The sequence below is a fragment of the Etheostoma spectabile genome, chromosome 20 (assembly GCF_008692095.1).
Source record: "Etheostoma spectabile isolate EspeVRDwgs_2016 chromosome 20, UIUC_Espe_1.0, whole genome shotgun sequence".
Taxonomy (NCBI): Eukaryota; Metazoa; Chordata; class Actinopteri; order Perciformes; family Percidae; genus Etheostoma; species Etheostoma spectabile.
In genome coordinates this window covers 101741-121666 of record NC_045752.1, presented here as the reverse complement: position 1 = coordinate 121666, position 19926 = coordinate 101741, and the positions used below count along the sequence as shown (strand labels likewise).

The 19926-nt window shown below is 40.7% G+C and overlaps 1 protein-coding gene and 2 gene segments (V, D, J or C); 2 read left to right on the top strand and 1 right to left on the bottom strand.

Moving 5' to 3' along the window:
* The first annotated feature begins 2909 nt into the window (after positions 1-2909).
* Positions 2910-4242, top strand: LOC116670312 (T cell receptor alpha variable 12-2-like). The segment is given in 2 exon segments: positions 2910-3571; positions 3659-4242. Coding segments are annotated over 2 exon segments (360 nt in total).
* Positions 4243-6163: 1921 nt separating this feature from the next.
* Positions 6164-6756, top strand: LOC116670304 (T-cell receptor beta chain V region C5-like). The segment is given in 2 exon segments: positions 6164-6323; positions 6452-6756. Coding segments are annotated over 2 exon segments (420 nt in total).
* A 579-nt stretch (positions 6757-7335) lies between these two features.
* LOC116670534 (condensin-2 complex subunit D3) lies at positions 7336-16573 on the bottom strand. Its single transcript, XM_032501110.1, has 10 exons — positions 16283-16573; positions 15236-15331; positions 12731-12853; positions 11430-11670; positions 11115-11153; positions 10593-10679; positions 10351-10424; positions 10043-10177; positions 9701-9921; positions 7336-7348 (listed from the first exon to the last, which is right to left on the bottom strand). The coding sequence occupies exons 1-10, from the start codon at positions 16571-16573 to the stop codon at positions 7336-7338; spliced, it is 1320 nt and encodes a 439-aa protein (XP_032357001.1).
* Positions 16574-19926: the final 3353 nt, after the last annotated feature.

Sequence of the window (19926 nt, the reverse complement as noted above, 5' to 3'; positions counted from 1 at the left end):
AATTAGGCAAGGGGCGGCGGTTTGCCAACATACTGTCCTGCATTATGAGACATTTTTTCAGGCGTTTTCAGGGACAGACATTGTGTTCAATGGAAGCTGGATAGCTGTGTATTATTTATATTATATTATTATATTATTTATTTATTTTGTATTATAACTGTAATTGCAATACCATGTAGCCGTGATGTTTTTGTTGAAGGTTATCTTACCGTTAGAATGTCATACCGGCCCATGCCTAGTAACAATTATTACATAACTGTCTAGTATATCACCATCTGCCTTTAACAAAAATCTCCTCAACTGAAGCATCCTGAAGTCAGCAGGAAAACCTTTGTAGTGAGAAAGAGAGAAAAGCCTCAATATGTCCTCTTCTATGGAGTTATATTCCTCTTTACTCAAGAGCGCACTGTTTCAATTTGAGAGCACTTCTCATTGACATTACGTTCAGATTTCGAAAAAGTGTACCTCAAAACCTTGCTCTCACACTCAGATCTGTCTTATGGCTCTGAAAAACTACAATGATTTAAGAAACAGCAGGTATACTTTGAGGAAAACAACAAGAAGGCAGATTTGATTTTCCTCCTAGAAGCAAATGGTGGGATTTGCTAAATTCCCCTTTCTCTACATCATTTCCTTCCCTCCCCCCCCCCCCCCCCCCGCTCCCGCTCTCCGCCCCAGTTTGTTGTCATTCAAAAAAGATCCACTATTGGAATTCCATCATCACGGTGTTCTGGATTTTAAAGGGATTGAGATTTTTGAAATGCCACTTTTCTATTTCTTTTTAATAAACCCCAAAAAATCCATGGAGATAGAGGTTAAGTATTTAATATAACGGTTTTTTACTCAAAGTTTTTTCCCTCAAATACCTTTGGGATGTGTATTTTAAACCAAAATTTCAAAAATTTGATATTTCCTGTCTCTTTAAGGGGGGTTTTCCTCAGTAAGAGAAAAAAGTGTTCCAGACCCGATGAACTGTTTTGGGAACCCAGCGTTTTAATCAACCTGAGCCCACACACAAATCCCCGGGTTACACCCTCCCGTGATCAGCGTCAGCGGACACGGCCCTGACTGATTGCCTACATTATTATGAAACTGCAAAAGGTTGAGCCACCGTTTTGACGGCCTTTAGCGTGAGTGGGGAGGAAAAACAGATTTTTTCACATCCTGAACTTGAAAAAAACCCTGAAGACAGGGGAATATTTTGGAGCAGCAAAATTACACAGTAACAGGGGACAGTGGCTCTGGAAAAAAAACCTCCATAATGATCCACAGATAACACCCCCCCAACGGAAAAACCAAATTTTGAAGCCTGTGACACAGTATCAAAACTTTGAAAAAAAAAAACTTTTGTTTTATTTTAACTTAATTATTAAGTTCCTTTAGGGCTGCAAAATTAAATCGAATTTTAATCCGATCACAATTTGATTCCCACATCAAATTACCCGTATTGACCAATTTTTTTAAAATGCGTCATTTCATAAAACGCCCCGGGTTTTTTTTGCGTAGGCATCCCGCCTGCATGTCTCTATTTTCACCCGGTTCCCCACGCCAGCTTAGTTCTAGAGGGAGACGTCACAGGGCAGAGTAAGGGAGGAAAACTAACAGACAGCTTCGTGTTACTCTTAAAGGGTTTTTACCAGTTCCCATGAACCCCCTTTTTTGTCCCGTGGGGGGGTTGTTATTAACACAGCGGGCATCCCACCGCAGTGCTATCGGTGGCGGTGCTATTGCTTCTTTTTAGCTCACAGGCTCTAGGGCGAAGTCTTTTTTTTCCTCTGGGCGCACCGGTGCCCCTAATGTCCTGGATCCTGCAAGTTTTTATTTTGATATGGTTTTTTCGTTTATGACCCATTTCTTCTTAAAGCCCCTGCCTTTTTGAATCTCTCCTTCACTCTCCCCGCCCGCCACCGCGGGGGGCCGTCCACACTTCTGCATTTTTTCTCAGTTTTATTTTATTTAACACAGCTGATATTGTTAAGTATGAGGGGGCAAACCCCGTATTGTACCCGTTTCCATGGCTCGCTATCGCGGGCCCCTCGGCGAAAAACACAGAGAAATTTGAATTCACAACTAGTTGGTAATAAAAGGGGAGAGCAAGCTGTGGACCTGGACCAAGTTGACCATGGGCCAAAAATTTTAGTTAAAAAAAAGCGTGCGTGAAGATACAAAATTTATACACAGGTGTGTCCGCCATTCAACCTGTGCTGGACCCCGTTCATATGATCAGCCATCTCTCTGGGAGTAGCGTCCATCACACTCCCTCTCGCAGTTATAAATAGCCTATGTGACAATAAAATTTGTTTTTGGTTAAAATCAACAAATAATCGTGAGAATAATCGTGATCACAATATTGATCAAAATAGTCGTGATTATCATTTTGGCCATAATCGTGCAGCCCTAGTTCCTTGTAAATTGTACATTAAGGGGGAAACGTATACAACACTCATTTGAGAGAAAAATGGCTTATAAACTAAAAGAGAATTTTAACTGATATTTATCCACAGTCATTGATTAATGATATATTTTGCTATTCAGCTCTCTCCACTGTTAGTGGTCACAATAATTTATTGTTAAGTTATTTCACCGTCATAGTAACTTGCTTCCTGTCTAACAGATTCCCTCAGATGATTTAGGCCTACTCCACACATACTGTACACAGGTATTTGTTTTTAAATGTAGGCATTTTGGCGCTTTCTTCACGCAAACTGCATTTTATGTCATTTTGAAAATAATTCTTGCCAGAAATTCAGCTAGAAATCACATCACATCCATACAGGGATAGAAGTACAAGGCTGCTAAAACATAATAAAATATATAATACACTGGTATCGGATCAGTACTCGGTATTGGCCAATACGTAAGCTCAGATATCAGAATCGGTATCGGGAAGCAAAAAATTCCTGCTACCACTATGTTGGTACTCATTGACTTTCAGAAACTGTTACCAAAAATCTCCCTTAATACTTTTCCCTTTTGAACTTTTTGAATTCCCTTTCCCAACACAAGACAAAATAAGAGTTGACTTGCATAATGTAATTCACAAAATAATCGTTTTCCCCATTACTTTGTTTTGGTGATCGTTGGGAGCCAAAATCATGATCAAAATGTGATTAATTGCACAGCCCTATATCACCGCCCTGGTTCTGGCATGCTCTTGACAACGCTTCCATTGTGTTTTTGTGTTGTCATTCAGACAGAGATTGGTTTTTTAAACCGTGCTTGTGTGGACCAGATTTTTTTTTTTAGAACTAAAGGAGGGAAAAAACCCTGTTTCCAAAAATACCCGTGTAAATGTGTACTAGGCCTCAGATCACCTTTGCAGGAGTCTGAATCAGAACAGTGAACAGCAGAGAGCAGTGAAAACACACTGACACAAAGATGGCCGTACAGTCATAAAGCTCCTCCTTCCTCATTACAAACATGCAGTAAAAAGGATGATGTCACAACAATGTATTTTCATTCATGCCTTTGCCTATCTCTGTATTAGTCACAGTTCAGACGTGAGCCACCACAGTGAATATTATGACTAAAATGTTTGCCATTTTGTTTTTGTCTCTGTCTTCTCTAACAGGTACTGTACGAGTCCTAAGATGTGTGTAACTTCTCATTATGACACAAGCCTGTCTGTCTACCCTCAGTTTTTATTTTTCTACTCTAGACACTGTGATGTCGTCGCTTACGATCCAACAATCGCCTCCTCTGATAACACCTGAGCGAGAAGAAGCCCGTCTTGACTGTTACCATGGAGACAACAACTACCCCTACATGCTTTGGTACCGGCACAAGTCAGCAGCAGGAGGCCAGAGGGACCTGGAGCTGATCGGTGTGCTTCATTACGAAAAAACAAACTTTGAGGAGAACTTTGAAGCACGTTTCAACATGACGGGCCACTCAAAGGGCCGAGCTCAGCTCGTCATCTCCAACACAAACCCAGCAGACAGTGCAGAGTATTTCTGTGCAGCTAGTTAGCACAGTGTTTCAACTCATCTGGCTCCTTTACAAATAGCTGGTGGCCCACAGCAACACGCACCTGCAGCAGACCTAATCTGCCTCGATAAAGACAGCGGCATACTTCAGCTGTTGTTTTCTTTCCCTGCTGAGAGGACTAACAAAAGGTTTTAAAAAATGATGGATGAATCAAACAAAAAACGGACTATACATGCACATGGTGTGCACAAAAACATCGCAAACACAACTGCTCCATTCTTCCTTCCGTATCTCTTTGGTCATTGTAATACTGCAGGGAGTTTGATGTCATGGCTCATGTATTTTCATCCATTTGATTTACCTAAATCAAAATAGACTGCAGGTAAAGTAAAAAAAATGTATACATAAAAACACGCATAGGCCCAACCTGGCTTCCTCTTATCTAATTTGTGGTTAAAATATGATTGGTGTTTAATATAGAGTATATTTTCATTATTTGTTCCTCTGAAGTAAACTTGATTTAAAAAGAAAAGCAATAAACATATACAAAAGCATGTAACCACATAACTTATAGTGAAAGGATTTGGTAAGATAAAGTATTTGTTCATTATGCTGGTAACAGCTTTTCTGATTTCTGTGTTTCAGATGTCTGCTGGTCACTCAGGCCTAACTACATCTCCAGTCTTCCCAGTGTCTTGGCAGAAATGCAATGTTACCAGAATCACACCAACTCTAAAAAATCTGCACTGCTATGGACAGCTGAGAGTTTTTCAGTTCCAATAGAAGCAGAGTCTCTGGTAAAAAAAAACAGCATTCAGGAGGAGAAGGAGGCTGTTTATCTGTGTGCTGCCAGATTACGGACCTCAACTCTGTGACAAAACCATACAGTGGAGACGGAGAGGCTGTTTATTGTTAGGCCTGGAACAATTATTACATAATTGTCTCATTGTAATTTATTTGTTTTTTTGCCAATTCTTTGTTTAACCACAATTATGTGCTAACAGCTAAAATTCTAAGGAGTATGACTGTTGATGATCATTTTCAGTTTCATGTTCATTTAAGAAAAAAAGACAATGTTATATGAAAATAAAGAGGCACGGTTTACTTCATAGCCACTTGTGTTATTATCTGAGACACTTGACGGTGATACAACCAAAAGATGTATTCTGGGATTCATTCAAAACTTTAATTTGTTTAATTGATTTATTTGACGGAAAGGGACAATTATATTTTTAATCACAATTGTTTCAGAGATAATTAATAATACAGTAACATTTGGAATTGTTACAGCTCTATTTATTGTTCTGCATTCTGACTTACATTAATAAATCAAATAAGGAAAGGAACTCAACCAGACAGGAGATCATATCAGTGACTTTTACTACATGTTTCACTCATATTAATGGAAAGGAAAAAGACAAAAAAATAAAGTCAATCAGGAATAAACTGCTCTCTAAAATAAATAAAAAATATTATGATTTGTGATTTGTGATTTGTTATGAAAACAATAAATCACCTATGTCTGTGTTTTCCTGTAAAGTAACCAACTGTAGTCGTGCACATTACTGTCCTGAATAGATTCAACCAACAGGTGGAGGCACAGCACCTGGCATGAAGCTTTTACCAAGAGAATCCTGTGTGTTGATGAACCGACAGACACAGTGCCCTCCCTCCTCACCCTGAGCCTCGTTTCTCTCAGAGCAATACTTCCCTCACATCAGTGCCTCACAATGTCTTCTTCACCTTTGCATACATTTGGTTTTCTCTTCATCTGGCTTTCATGTACGATCTCAAATTACTTCCTGAATAAACTATGATTAGCTATGTTTAAAAAGCTACAAAACAAACATGGTATATACAAATCATAAATACTGTATACTTGTCTTTTGTGTATACTTCTACCGTTTCATCTAAATCTGCTTCCTCCACAGGTCAGGCGAGCGCCGTCACCTTTCAACAATCTGCTCCCCAGATAGTGAATGAGGGCACTGAGGTCCAGATAAACTGCAGCCATGATGATGCTAACCAAATAATGATGTTTTGGTATCAGCAGAGAGAGGACAGTCTGTCTATGACCCTCATTGGCTATGGGTATGAAAGCAGCCCAAACTATGAGGGTCAGTCTGAAGAACAATTCAAGCTGACAAGAGACGGCTCAGTGAGAGGCGCTCTGATTATACGCAGAGCAACCCTGTCACACTCGGCTGTGTATTTCTGCGCAGCCAGTACACAGTGATGTGGTTTAATGCCACTCCCTCGCTAAAAACCCTCATGGTCTCACATGAGGCGGTGTGTCTCTTTAGACAGACTCTCACTGAAGAAAGTTTCTCCTGCAGCAGAACAACCCTGGAGGATGTCTCCAACTGTGATTGGATTTCTTCTCATCTTGCTTTCATGTAATGAAATCAACTGCAAAAACAACCATTTAATTGTGATGTACATTTTTACAGCAACTACAAAATTTGTTATTTCACAGAGGCTTCTGTATCAATCACTTTTCTAAATCTTTTATTTTCCCCCACAGACCAAGCTAAGAGTGTGACGTTTCAGCCGTCTCGTCCAAGAATAGTCTACGAAAGATCCAGGGTGGATTTTAAATGCAGTCACAATGATGGTGCTCTTAATGTAATGCTCTGGTACCAGCAAACAGAGAGCGGTCTGATTCATTTAATTGGATACGGCTACAGTGGCACTGACCCCAACTATGAGCAGCAGTTTAAAGATCGGTTTGAGATTACACGAGAGGACACCCAAAGAGGAGCCCTGATCATTGACAGTGTCAATCTATCAGACTCGGCTGTGTATTTCTGCGCTGCCAGTACACAGTGATGTGGTTTAATGCCACCCCCTCACTAAAAACCCTCATGGTCTCACATGAGACTCTCACTGAAGAAAGTTTCTCCTGCAGCAGAACAACCCTGGAGGATGTCTCCAACTGTGATCGGATTTCTTCTCATCTTGCTTTCATGTAATGAATTTTGCTAAAAAAAAATAACTTATTGTATGTAGATAATTTTATACAGCACTCATACTTTTTTCACAGAGGCTTCTATATCAACAACTTTTCAAAATCTTTTATTTTCCCCCACAGACCAAGCTAAGAGTGTGACGTTTCAGCCGTCTCGTCCAAAAATAGTCATCAAAACGTCCAGGGTGGATTGGACATGGCTACAGTGGCAGTGAGCCCAACTATGCGCTGCCAGTACACAGTGATGTGTACACCCCATCACTAAAACCCTGTTCTTTTTTTCCTCTGTCTGTCTGTTCAAAGATCCTGAGATTGAAAGTTGACTCAGTAGCTCTCAGTGTGCACATAGAGAGCCAATTTACATTATAGATACAATACAGACATAAAACATAACCACTAACAAATAATAAATATAAGCATAGTGAAAAATGTAGCTATGCCTACAGACAAGAGCTGGACAACAACGACAATGCAGAGTTATACAAGTCAGTGTTAGTTAGCCTACTGCCCATACAGGGTTGCTGTGCAGTCAACATCAATGCAGGCATTGCAAAAATGTATATAAACAGTATTCAACCCGAGGGAAATTGATATGCTGCAGTAGAAAAGAGTACAAATATTAATAAAAATATGTATGCCCAAGAGGGAAATGTATACAATACTGTATGAATACAATATTTATTCATACAGGGGGGGGGGGCACAGAGCTGAGCCTTAGCTAACTATGACAATGAAAGGCTAGATTATGTACATATTGCAGTGTGTTAAAGTGCAATGCTAATATGGAAAACAATCTGATTATTTAGCTATTATTGCAGTGCTATTTCGCAGGAACTGTTCTGAAATAAATATAAACTGTTCATGAGTTCGATGGTGTGAACAACCCATTCGGCCAAACACTTTGATAGAGCTCAACAGTCCCGCCCACAGCGGGTTACGCAAGTAAAAAATACAATTTCTTTCCCTTGACAATTTGAGCAGGCGTTTTTTTGTAAAAATAGGCTGACAATTGTGTCACAACCATGTGACTTGCTGACACATAGTCAACAAATCACCGTATTGTCATAAGAAGCACGCAGACAGTTTGGACTTCCATTAGCATTTTAGGTTTAATTACTAATGTTAACTAGAATTTTGGTTAGCAATAACAATGTTATCTCCTAAAATATACCTACGGCTATAATGACGTAACAGCTGTTATATATTTTAACGGATATTTTCAGGTTTTATTTTGAGGGTCTTTTAAAGTTATTACATGCTGACTTAGCTAGTGGTTAGCCAAATTAGCTGTAAGCTTAACAAATCTTGGATTCCTTTCAGTGGTGTGTGGTGGTTTATGGGATGAGTAGTTCCTTTGCTCAATAATGAAAATATGTACACAGTCTTATAACTTTGACGTTTTGGGGATTTTCTGTTTGTTTTTTTACTCTAAAATAGAGTTGGGCAATATATCGATCTTCTATCAATAAAGTGATATGAGACTAGATATTATCTTAGATTTTGGATATTGTCATATCGTAATATGGCATGTGGCATGGCAAGTGTTGTCTTTTCCTGGTTTTAAAGGTTGCATTACAGTAAAGTTATGTCAATTTCTTAACTTGCCAGACTGTTCTAGCTGTTTTATTATTTGCCTTTACCCACTTAGACATTGTATCTACATTACTGATGATCATTTATCAAAAATCTGGATTAAAAAAAAAACAATATTGAAGTATCGGGTCAAAAATATTGTGATATTTGATTTTCTTCATATCGCCCAGCCCTACTCTAAAATTATATGCTGTATGTTTATGACTCACGTGGTAGCTGGTTAGCCTAGAGGATGGATACCCGACCCAAGCCCGACGGGACCCGACGGGACCCGACGGGACCCGACGGTACCCGACGGGCCGGGCCGGATTCGAACAGATTTTTAGAAAGGGTGCTCGGGTTCGGGTCGCTCTCGGTCACATCAGCGCGATAAGGCATTGAACATTTAAAATTTAAAACAGCTTATTATGTAGGTAATGGCGCTTGTTGCCCCGCGTGCATTGATGCGCTCATCTGTTGACATTTCCGAATGCCTTCCTACAATTGCTTAATAAAAGCGGGCTTTCCACACAAACAAACGTACATGTGTCATTAGTATGAGAAACAAATGCGATTTTAACTGTGTCGGGCTCGGGTCGGGCTCGGACATAAATATCTTAATGCCTGTCGGGCTCGGGTCGGGTTCGGTTACTGCTCTGTCGGACGCGGGCCGGGCTCGGCCAGAAAAATCCGGCCCGATCCGCACTCTAGTGTGTACGTGTGTACAAGTGTGCTCAAATGCGCTAGGCTGCAGGTAAGAAACTTTGTTTGAAATACATGTTTACGGTATTAAAGTACCTGTGCATCTTTGAAAGTGTAGTGCCTTTTAGAATGGTTTACACTAAAGGAAAGAAACTCAATACTTTAAGTTTTTTCTTTGTTAAAGTCTCTGCAACTGGTTTACTTGAATTTTATTTATCTGCAACATTATGTAATAAGTTTTGCACAATCTTGTAAATGTTCTCAAAACTACATACGTTTCTATTTCTTTAAAAAAAAATACATTTAGCAGTTTCCTTAGGGTTTATGTAAATTGGTCTGGAATGGGTCTAATATAATTTATATTTTGTGACATATATTGTTATCGCAAGAGGCTATATCACCCATCCCTATTTCAATCTAAATACAAAAATCAAAGTATTTAGTATTTCACATTTCTGCTTTTTTCTTCTGCATGACATGTTCTTATTTTGTATGTAACACAAATGAATGAATGACTGTAGTTTTCCCAACCTGAGGTTCTGGCAATCATGACAGAGCAGGCCTAGCAGGTCCCAGGTCAGCCTCTGACTGGCATCCAGGTGGCGACTGGCAGAGTACGGTTTGACCTGGCTTAGCAGAACTTGGTCCAGAGCCTCCAGGGCCTTGTCCTGCACTGAGTTTTCAGAGTCTACCACAGCTGGCACCACGCCCTGAAGCCATGCCTTCTGCACCACACTGCACTCTGGTTTAGCCTTTTTTTTTAAATGTGTATTGGAAATTCTGTAAGACGTTTTCTTCTCTTGTTACTAGATTGTTGGGAAAAGTAATCAGTGTGCAAAATGTTGTGTCTCAGAGCTGCTGGTTGAGACTTACAGTCAGCAGCTCTCCTATACACTGCAGGGCCTTCTTCTTCACAGAAACAGCTGGGTCTCTGCACCGCTCTGACAGTATAGCCAGGTTCTCCCAGCTCATGGGGATTACGTTGTGTTTCAGGAGACCCACAAGGGCCTGTGGAGGGACGGCAGAGCACAGAGGTTAAAGATCATCTAGGCATCTCTTTGTATACTGCACAGAAAGCTAGGGTGAAACTCATATACTGGTGACATAAGTATCAGTTACTGTACTTATCATTATTCGGATTTGAAACATGAAGTCGTCTGGTAAAACTCAGTTTCCAATACCTGCAATGCTGATTTTCTCACGTTAGTCTTCAAATCTTTTACACGCTTCAGGAGAAGAGCCAGGTTCTCTTTTGCTGCATCAAAAATATATAATAACACACCTCTTGTCAGACTTTGAGGGTATACATACCTACACAAGCTTATTAAACAATTCCTGCCCATGTATTTACGAAATGCCATCCAATACTCAACGCATTTAATTAACAATCATTTGAATGGTGGCTGAGGTCGGTTTGTCTCACCGTCACAGTCGGAGACGTCAGTGGTGCTCATCTCCACAGTCCTGAACGGCAGAGTGCGGTAGGTTTTCTGACTGTTTTGGGAACCTCCTGAAACATCCAGTCATATCTATAAAACACCTTTCAAACAACATGAACAAGAGGGAACCAGGCCAGGGTACCAAACCGTTACAAACATTTAAAAAGGCACTTAAATGGGGGCCTGCCTGTGGGTAAAGACCCAGGAGCCGATGATTCACAGCAGAATTCTTTTAAGAGTTTTGCAACTGAAGTGACCAAAGCAAGGTATTGTTTATCTGGGTATCTTATTCCCTCCCCAGTTAAAAGACCTAGTTAACGTTAATTTGGATCCAGTATTTAATAAAATCTCTTGTGATGTTAATAGATGGCTGACTCTCAATCCCACTTTAAGGGTACTAGTATTGCGATTTTTTTATGGGACACCTGGCCCTACTCGCTAAACATGCCAGAGAGCGTACTGTACTGTCAAACTGTAAACTCTGTGATAAAGAAACAAGAGTGTACCTTCTGTAATTTCACCTTCCAGTACTGTCTGGGTTCCAGCTAAACAGAGAAAGTAAACAAGTTACTTTAGTGGAAATGTGTCCACAAAAACAGTTTAAGATGCAAACACAGCAGCTCTAAAAATATGCAAACTTCCATTACATTCTCTAATAATTCAAAGAGTTATGTATTTTCAAACGTCAGCTTTACAAAGTGGTCTACTGGTTTCAGATGCAAAATTAGCCCAAATTCATCACATCAACACTAGCTTTACAGGAAAAACGTCTATTTTCAAATACAGATGTTTGTACAATTCCATTGTGTGCATTTTCTCACTAGCAGAGAAGAGGTTGTGGACAGCCCGCGTGACGTTGAAAGAAGGCAGCTCCAGACACTGGGCCAGGCAGGCGAGAACAGTGGGCGAGTCGTCCATCCGCCGAGCAAACAGCAGGCTCTGGATCAAGAACTTGTGTGGCAGGAAGCAGGTGAGCTCTGGGTCCAGACACTCTTCCGGCCTCCTCTCTGGCTGCTCCAGCAAAACCATCACCACATCCACGGAAAACAGCCGGCACACCATCTACAAAAGGCAGCAAAACAGACTGTACACACACACACAGATACCACTGACAGGATGTAATGACGCCTGACTGAAATGTAGACCTGGGTGCCACCACCTAACCTGAGCAACACTTGTTCAAGGTAGCCGGCACGCACAAGTAGAGGTAGGCAATGGGGCCCAGGCCTGAGATTACAGCTACTGATAGCTTATATTCAATGGGGGGATCTTTGCAGCCCTTTTATTGGCATTAACAGTCAAATGCTGTCTGTCTACATAAATGGACTTTAAGGTATTAAAAGTATTTTTTGGCTTAGTTTTTTGGCTTACTCATTTAGTAGGTCTATTAGATTGTTGTTTAAAGCAATGACGTAGTCAAAAGAGTTTCAGACCTCTAGTTTTTATATGGTTATGGTCCATGTGTGGGGATTGTGATTGCTTGGATGTGTTATAACTTCCCCCTCTATTCAGCTTTGGCTTCTACAGGATTACCTGTGACATCAAACTGTCGCCATTACCCCTCGTTAGCTGGAGAGCATCTGGACAGGATGCACAAATCCACAGTCCCTACAATTCTGTTCTGACCAACATCAGAAACAAACTATTAAGTAGCTAGCTGCCTATATATGAATTTATGTTCCTGTGATGATAAATTACAAACAAGGGGATGTTGACATACAGTATATGCAATACTTCTAATGTAGAAAGTAAGGTAACTCTCCAGGTTTTTGTTTTATGTTAAAGACAAAGGTCTGGTCATTACCGGACAACAAAAACCCAGACACACTGTGCTCGTGTACATCTATAATATTGAAACCAAAAATATTGTGCGCCCGTGACGGTGCTTTTTGACAGGTTTGGTCATTTTTGGGCAGTGGATCTTAAAACAGTTGGGTTTAAAATCAGTGTTGTATACAGTATCATTGTCATGTTTGCATTATAGATTAAGAAAGAGGTCCTAATCAACTAGAGCATGTACAAAAACCTGCAGTCACCATTTAAGGGTGTGAAGTGTGAACCATGACAAAATAGAAAATACAGACTACATCAACATGTAGCGGTGACAATTGGGACTAGTTACCTTTGAGTGTCTGGAGTAGTTAAACAGCCACTTGATGAAGCAGGCATAGTCTGTACTTGCCATCTGAGACGTCAGCATACCCACAGCCTGGGCTCCATGGCTTCGAAACTCACTCTCCACCATCTAAACATCCACAGCAGAAACACTATAAGCTATACGGATGCATCAGCATGGTGGAAAACAGGTGACCATCTGTACATAGCACACATCAAACTGTGACCTGCAAAGACTTCTGTAAATAGCCATGGATGGGACTGCTATCGTAGCTTTAAGAGATAAGCAGTTGACACAGACTCTCTGAACTTTACCCAAACAGGAAGTGCATCACTGCTGAGTGTTTCCAGGAGGATTTACCTGGAAGCAGATATGCTGCAGGAGGATATGCAGGAAAGGCAGCGCCAGGTCTTTCAATTCATCTACAAGATGACTGTAATCACAAACACATAAATCACGTACAAAGTCTTATATTGCTTTTAACTTTGTCTACAGTTAAATGGCTAGAAATATATCCAAATAATCAACAAACATGAGATCCTGATGTGAAGGGATCCTTCCATCAACAAAAATAAAAGGAATTATTAGGAGATGGAGTTGCTTAATGTCACCATTTGTACGTTATTCTTTTGACAATTGCATTGTAAGACGCAATTGTGGGTCCCATAAAGAAATGATGTTGAAAAAATACAACAATTCTACATTTCTAGAGATTAGTAACATCTAAAGATTTGTATGTGCTAGCTATATTGATAAAAACAACTGATGGTAATCAGCATTCTACAGCCATGCAACAAACTTCAAGAATCAACAAAACAACTCTGCTACCTTTTAGTGAGATTAGATGAGTTTAGACAGTAAACACCCAAGTGTGCATACTATGGACCATGGTTATGGGATCTTACTTCTTTCTGGTCTCCTTGCGTTGGTGAGCAAAGCAGCCGTAAGCCATAGAAAGACATCTCAGGAACACTCCTCAGCTTGGTAATATCTCTGCAAAAATAACACAACTAGGTGTTTCACAATTCTCTAAATCCACAGTTTGATTTGACTTGAGTTAATGAACGTCCGTTATTTGAAACAAAGCTAATTAAGCCTATCAGCTCCACCAAACTCTATGTATTTCTCAGCTTTGTTTCCAAAATAGAGTAGTCCAGCGACTTTAGCGCGCAGCAGCTTGACTGACTTATTTTCCATCACCACTACACAAGGACAACAGGCAACAGCAGCATTGACCTTCGGAGACGAAGAGGACTGCTGCAAAAGGTGAAGGCATGGCTGACAACCTGAAGCAGAGTCCTCAAATTGTTTGAATCAGCGATTGTACTGCTAAGAAAGGACCTACACATTCAGCAAAAGGACTAAAAACCCAAAAAGCAAGACAAATATGGAAAATCATTGGTGTGGCTTTTGCTAGTTGGAGTTCGCTGAAAAAGAATAGTGACTGAGGCCAGACACAGATGTCGCTTTACTGTTCATGAACAGTTAGTAATGTGTTTTGTCACATTTTAGGAGTATGAATTATTGCGATTTCATTTGTTCGACCTCAATGATGTGCTATTGTGGCCAGTGGTGTTGTCATTACTTAATATTACTCGTTTATTAGTATTGTAAGTAAGCAGTAGACTTAATTAACCCAACCCAGGGTGGGTCTGATGAAAACTGTTCTGAGATTTTCTCGCATTACACAGCACTGTGAAGGAATAATTTGTGAGATTAAATTATGTTCTGCCTCTGTTTAGCAGTGAATGTAGGCTAAAGCTCACAGCAACCTAATACTATAGTGTCTGGGTTATGTAACGCAATCATGAAGTTAACGTTGGAAGCCGGAAAAGAGTCAAAGGTGGCCTTTAAACAAAGTTTTATGTTGGAGTTTATAACATTCCAAAATCTTAAATCAACTTTAAATATTTCATTTTTACCGTAAATATTTACCGTATATATATATCCACAATTAGGAGGCTAAAGAATTGAGGCTTGTATAGCAATGGAGACAACCTTTAAAATGCTTATATTTTGCACATTTTCAGGTTCATAATTGCATTTAGAGGTTATATCAGAATATGTTGACATGGTTTAATTTTCAAAAAACATCATATTTTGTTGTACTACTGACAGTACGTAGGTAAGGACTACTAGCCAGTCAGGAGCAGAGTATGAGGGCCCTGACAGTACCTAGGTAAGGACTACTAGCCAGTCAGAAGCAGAGTATGAGGGCCCTGACAGTACCTAGGTAAGGACTACTAGCCAGTCAGAAGCAGAGTATGAGGGCCCTGACAGTACCTAGGTAAGGACTACTAGCCAGTCAGAAGCAGAGTATGAGGGCCCTGACAGTACCTAGGTAAGGACTACTAGCTCAGTCACTTTTGGCTTTTTCACTCTGTAAACCTATAACATGCACACAAAAAAAATAAAACACAATAAAGGAAAGGGAAATAGCCAAAAAGCATAATATGAGCACTTTAAAATTAAAGGAGCAGTTACCCCCCTTCCTCCCCTCCTATGGTTTACCTGCAGCTCGTCCTCCATGTTGTTCCTTTCTATAAGGATGCGGTTCTTGTCCCGGCTCAGCTCATCCACCTGCGAGCGTAGTTCTATCAGCTCCTGCTGGTAGAGGTGAGCCACGCGGGTTAAACTGGCACACAGAGAACAAAACCTCTTCTCAACACATTTTCTGCAATCCAAAATGCAAAATCCAATTTTTAAATGCACTGACCACGGTTTTCTGCATAAGACACACCAATCTGACATAAAGTCACATGTTTGCCATTTCAAAACACTGCCATCCAAAATGACACTATATGAGCTGATTGGCCAGTGTACTGTATGTGCCACCTGGCCAAACACCTCAATGGTTAACTGTTACCTCTTAAATTAGGAAGGAAGCACTATGAAAAGAGTTCAAAATAATAAATGTTTTAATAGCATGTGTGTGTATCTGCAAATATATCTGTGCATGTGAACAAGCTGAAGAATTTTCTAGAATTGTTTTTACAAACTATTTTAGTATTATAGCAAAGCATACTGAAGATGAGAGTGTGTAGTTGGTTGGTAAACTCTGGTAATGTTAATGAAGTGTGTGCTATTTGGTATATTTGATTTTAATAATAATATATGTAGTTTGGGTTGCAGTGCTTCATTTTGCAGGATATATGAGGTATTTTGCAGTTTGTGTGTGTGGTTTTGTGAATTATTGAAGTATTTTGATAAAACGAGCCTATGTTTGCAAAATTATGTTTTAGCAATTGGCAAAAAAAACCTGCAATATAGCACTAAAACGTGTCTGGAGGATATGATCTTTGAGTGGTAGAAGGGCCAGGCCACCTTTTGCAAGATTTGTAAAGCAATTGTTGCTTACATCATAGTAAAAACAATTACAATGACATTAGTTAAGGGCTTCATAAAAGTCTGAATTTAGTCCTATCTAAACTGATTTAGTCCAAGGACACCTGAACGAGTGTGAAGTGAATCAGTCAGAAATTGTGCACCGGATTATCTGGGAGGAGTGTTATAAAAGTTAATTTTTTTAGGAAATTAGTTTCAGCCCGTCACACATACCTGCAGCTGCTCCTTCTCGTTAGTTCTAATAACTTTGAATTCATTGTTGACCACGGAGGTCTGGGTCAAGTCAAGGGAGTCACTGGGTACCGGAGAGTAAGAGGTGGAGCGGCCGATCCGTCTGTACAGGCTCAGGGAGGACCCGCTGTTGCGGGAGCCAGCCATGGCCCGGAGCCCCGGGGAGCCCCGGTGAGAGGCGCTGCCCATGCGGGAGGAGGCCACGGGGAACTTGGGAGAATCCCCGAAAATCTTCCGGTAGGACGACGAGGTGTAACGGTCTCCGTGACTCATCTTTGCTGAAGTCAGAAATAAAACTAAGGAGCTTAAAGAGCTTTGCAGGAGTTTATAGACTGGCGGCTGCAGGTGGAGCGAACCATGCGTAACGTTACGCACGACGGAACACGACTGTGATACATTTGTGCAGTTGAGAAAAATGTTGAATGGTTTTGTAAGTTAAAGTGATGAAAGCAAACACTCATGTAGGCCAAAATTTGTGCAAACACCCATGTAAGCCTAGTTATTTGTGTTAAAGATGCCATACATTTTTTTGTGCGTAAAGCGATGGAACCGTCCACCGAGGACATCCCCACCACACGTGGAACTCCCAATAAGTGCTGCACTGTGATGCTGTGTGTCTGTTAGACATGGAAACAGGATCACAATATTTTGTTGTTTATTTAGTTTATTTAGTAGATTGTTTGTTGAATGAGACAGCTGAAATGACAAATATGAATGGAAACCTGAGTCAAAATCCCAGACTTTCATATTGCATGCTTCTTTACATGGAAAGCAAAACAGGCTATAATGGCATTTGGCTATGTCAATGGACCTGGCTATAACTCTATGGATTTTAATTTTTTTCATCAAATATCTGGGTTTATACACTAATTTATGTAGGTGAGACATGGAAAAGCAGTTTTAGAAAAGATGAAAATATATATGGGTTGTGCCCACCAGGAATACAGGTTGGAGTGGTTTAGTGATTTGAGTTATTTGTGTGTGCAGTGGTCTAACCCACGTAAACACCAAGTGAAACGACATTTTCCACACTAGAAACATGATATAACTGTAAAATCATACTGTTTTAGCTATAAAATGGAAGAATCATCATGCATGATATTTCAATAACCGCTTCATACGCGCTTCACGATGACGGACATTTACGCAACAATCTATGTCTAAAATAACACCTAATCTAAAATAACACCTTTTGGGAAACCATCCATGATATATAGTGAAATATTAAAGTTGTGGGAAGTTTATATGGCTTAAACTGTATGTTTTATACGTCCGTCCCCCCATGCTGTTTCATTTGTCCCGTCCAGGAGGGACAGATGAACCATTACGCACGGCCCACCTTTGCTGTAATAACTCCTGAACGGTTTTGTTCAAATCCGAAAATGCAACTGGATTTGACAGATGACAGGTGTAGGTTGCTAGTGACAAAATATCAGCTTTCAGTGTGATACGACAGCTTTGTAAATTATGTTTAATAAAAAGTGTTTCAACTGTTTCTAACATGCAACATGGGAAATTATCCCCAGCCATGAAGCAGGTGAGTATGGAGTAAATGTAAATCAATGGCTACAGTGTTGCATGTACTCAAAGTCAAGATCATGTTTATTGTTTTACAATCATCTATATCAACATTTTATGTTGATGCACTTCTATATATTATTATTATTATTTTATTTTTATTGTGATAAATGCACATCTTAAATAATAGGTAGTGGCTGAGTGCACATGGTGAATGGAGTTAGAGAAAATGATGGCCCAACTGATGCATACTTGTGTGTACCGCTCATATTTTTCCTTTCCATATTTTGTAAAGTGGTCTTTCTGCCATATTTTAGGAATCATCAGAAATTATTACATTTATACTGTATATTCAATCATAAAAAAACTGAGGTCCCATAGCAACAATAGAATGAAAGATAGAATGGAATAGAATCAATTACCATTAGGACAAAAAAAAACATGTTGTTGTTGTCATGACAACCCACTGAATACTAGACCCAACTTGAGTTCTGACACACATTCACTCAAACAGCAGTTTGTATCAGAGACAGTTTGACTTTGACAATCCAACGGTGCACATTGCAACAAGAGAAAAAACACTGGAAAACATGGAATTCAACACCAGAGAGAATCAACCAATCGATTTCTACCTCAGTTACCTTGAAGAACAGGTACGATTGGAGCTGAAGGACGGCGAGGCGACACTCACCCAATGTGAATCTGAGGGAAGAGTTCACCTGATCATCCGGGAGGACCTGCTGGCCGATCTCCTCAATCAGCTCCAACTGCAGAGAGAGGGCAGCGGGCATGAGAAAGAGCTGATGCAGAAGGAGATAGGTGAGTTAAAAGTTCAGCTGGCTCAACATGTCCCCTCCCCACCCAGGGAAACAGAGCAACTGAGATCCCAGCTGGTCAAAACCAACAACAGGCTGCGAAAAGCCCAAAAAGATCTGGACCTGCAGTACTTTATTACTGAAGACCTGAAGGTTGAATTGGAGCAGGTGAAGGGAGAGAAGGAGGCCCTGAAAAAGGAAGTGGAGACTCAGGAGATGGAGCTTTGTAAAGAGAGACAGAAGCTCACGGTAAGTAAGACAACCAACGTGGAGTTAGAGTTGGGGAGCTTTCTGGAGATGGAAAGGGCTCAAGGACAGGAGAAGGAGACAAAGGAGACACTGGAAAGATCCCAGGTTTCCCATAGAGTCCAGCTGGATGAGGCTCCGGCTGAACGTGTCCACTCCCCACCAGGGGAAGCAGAGCATCGGACATCCCAGCTGGAAAAAGCCCAAAAAGATCTGGACCTGCAGACCTTCATTTCTGAAGCCCTGAAAGTTGATTTAAAGCAGATGAAAGGAGAGATGCAGGCCCTTCTAAATATTGTGGCGACTCAGAAGTTGAAGCGTCGAAAAGAGAGACAGATCCTCACGGTAAGTAAGACTACCAACGTGATGTTGGAGAGCCATCTGGAGATGGAGAGGGATCAAGCTCAGGAGCTGAAGGATAAATTGAGTAAGGTGGAGGAAGATCTCCTAAAACAGGACGAGGAGGCAAAAGAGATTCTGGAAAGATCCCATGCTTCCCATAGAGCCCAGCTGGAGAGACAGGACACAAACAACAAGACCCTCATGGCTGCTCTTGAGGAAAAGTATGAACATCAGCTGGAGAGTGAGCGTGTCCTATGGCAGCAGGAGAAAACCTCTCTGTTAGAGGAGAGCAACAAATCAAGAGCCTCCTATGTGGATCAGAATGAGGAGCAGAGCTTTGTGAGTGACTGCCTCCTCGCAGCTCTGAAGAACACTGAGCAGCAGCTGGAGAGTGATCTCAACCAGTGGAAGGAGGACAAGACATCCCTCCTTCAGGCCACAGAAAGCCTGAAGCTGACTCAGCTGGAAAAAGAGCAGGAGTGGGAGAGGACTGAGAGCACCTTGAGGTCCCAGCTGGTAGATCTTCAGAGCCAGATAATGGAAAAACCAAAGAAGAAGAAGTGGTACAAAAAGCTTCTGCCTGGCTGAGGAAGAGATGTATTTGTACTGGTATAGTATCTGTCTATCTATCTGTCTGTTGGTCTGTCTGTTTGTCTGTCTGTTGGTCTGTCTGTCTGTTGGTCTGTCTGTCTTTGTGTGGGTGTG

Coding starts and splice junctions, on each gene's coding strand:
- LOC116670534 (XM_032501110.1), bottom strand. CDS start 16,573: ATGAGTCACGGAGACCGTTACACCTCGTCGTCCTACCGGAAGATTTTC. Junction 11,671..12,730: donor ACTACTCCAGACACTCAAAG/GTAACTAGTCCC, acceptor TGCCTTTTGTAG/ATGGTGTGCCGGCTGTTTTC. Junction 11,154..11,429: donor CCACAACCTCTTCTCTGCTA/GTGAGAAAATGC, acceptor TTCTCTGTTTAG/CTGGAACCCAGACAGTACTG.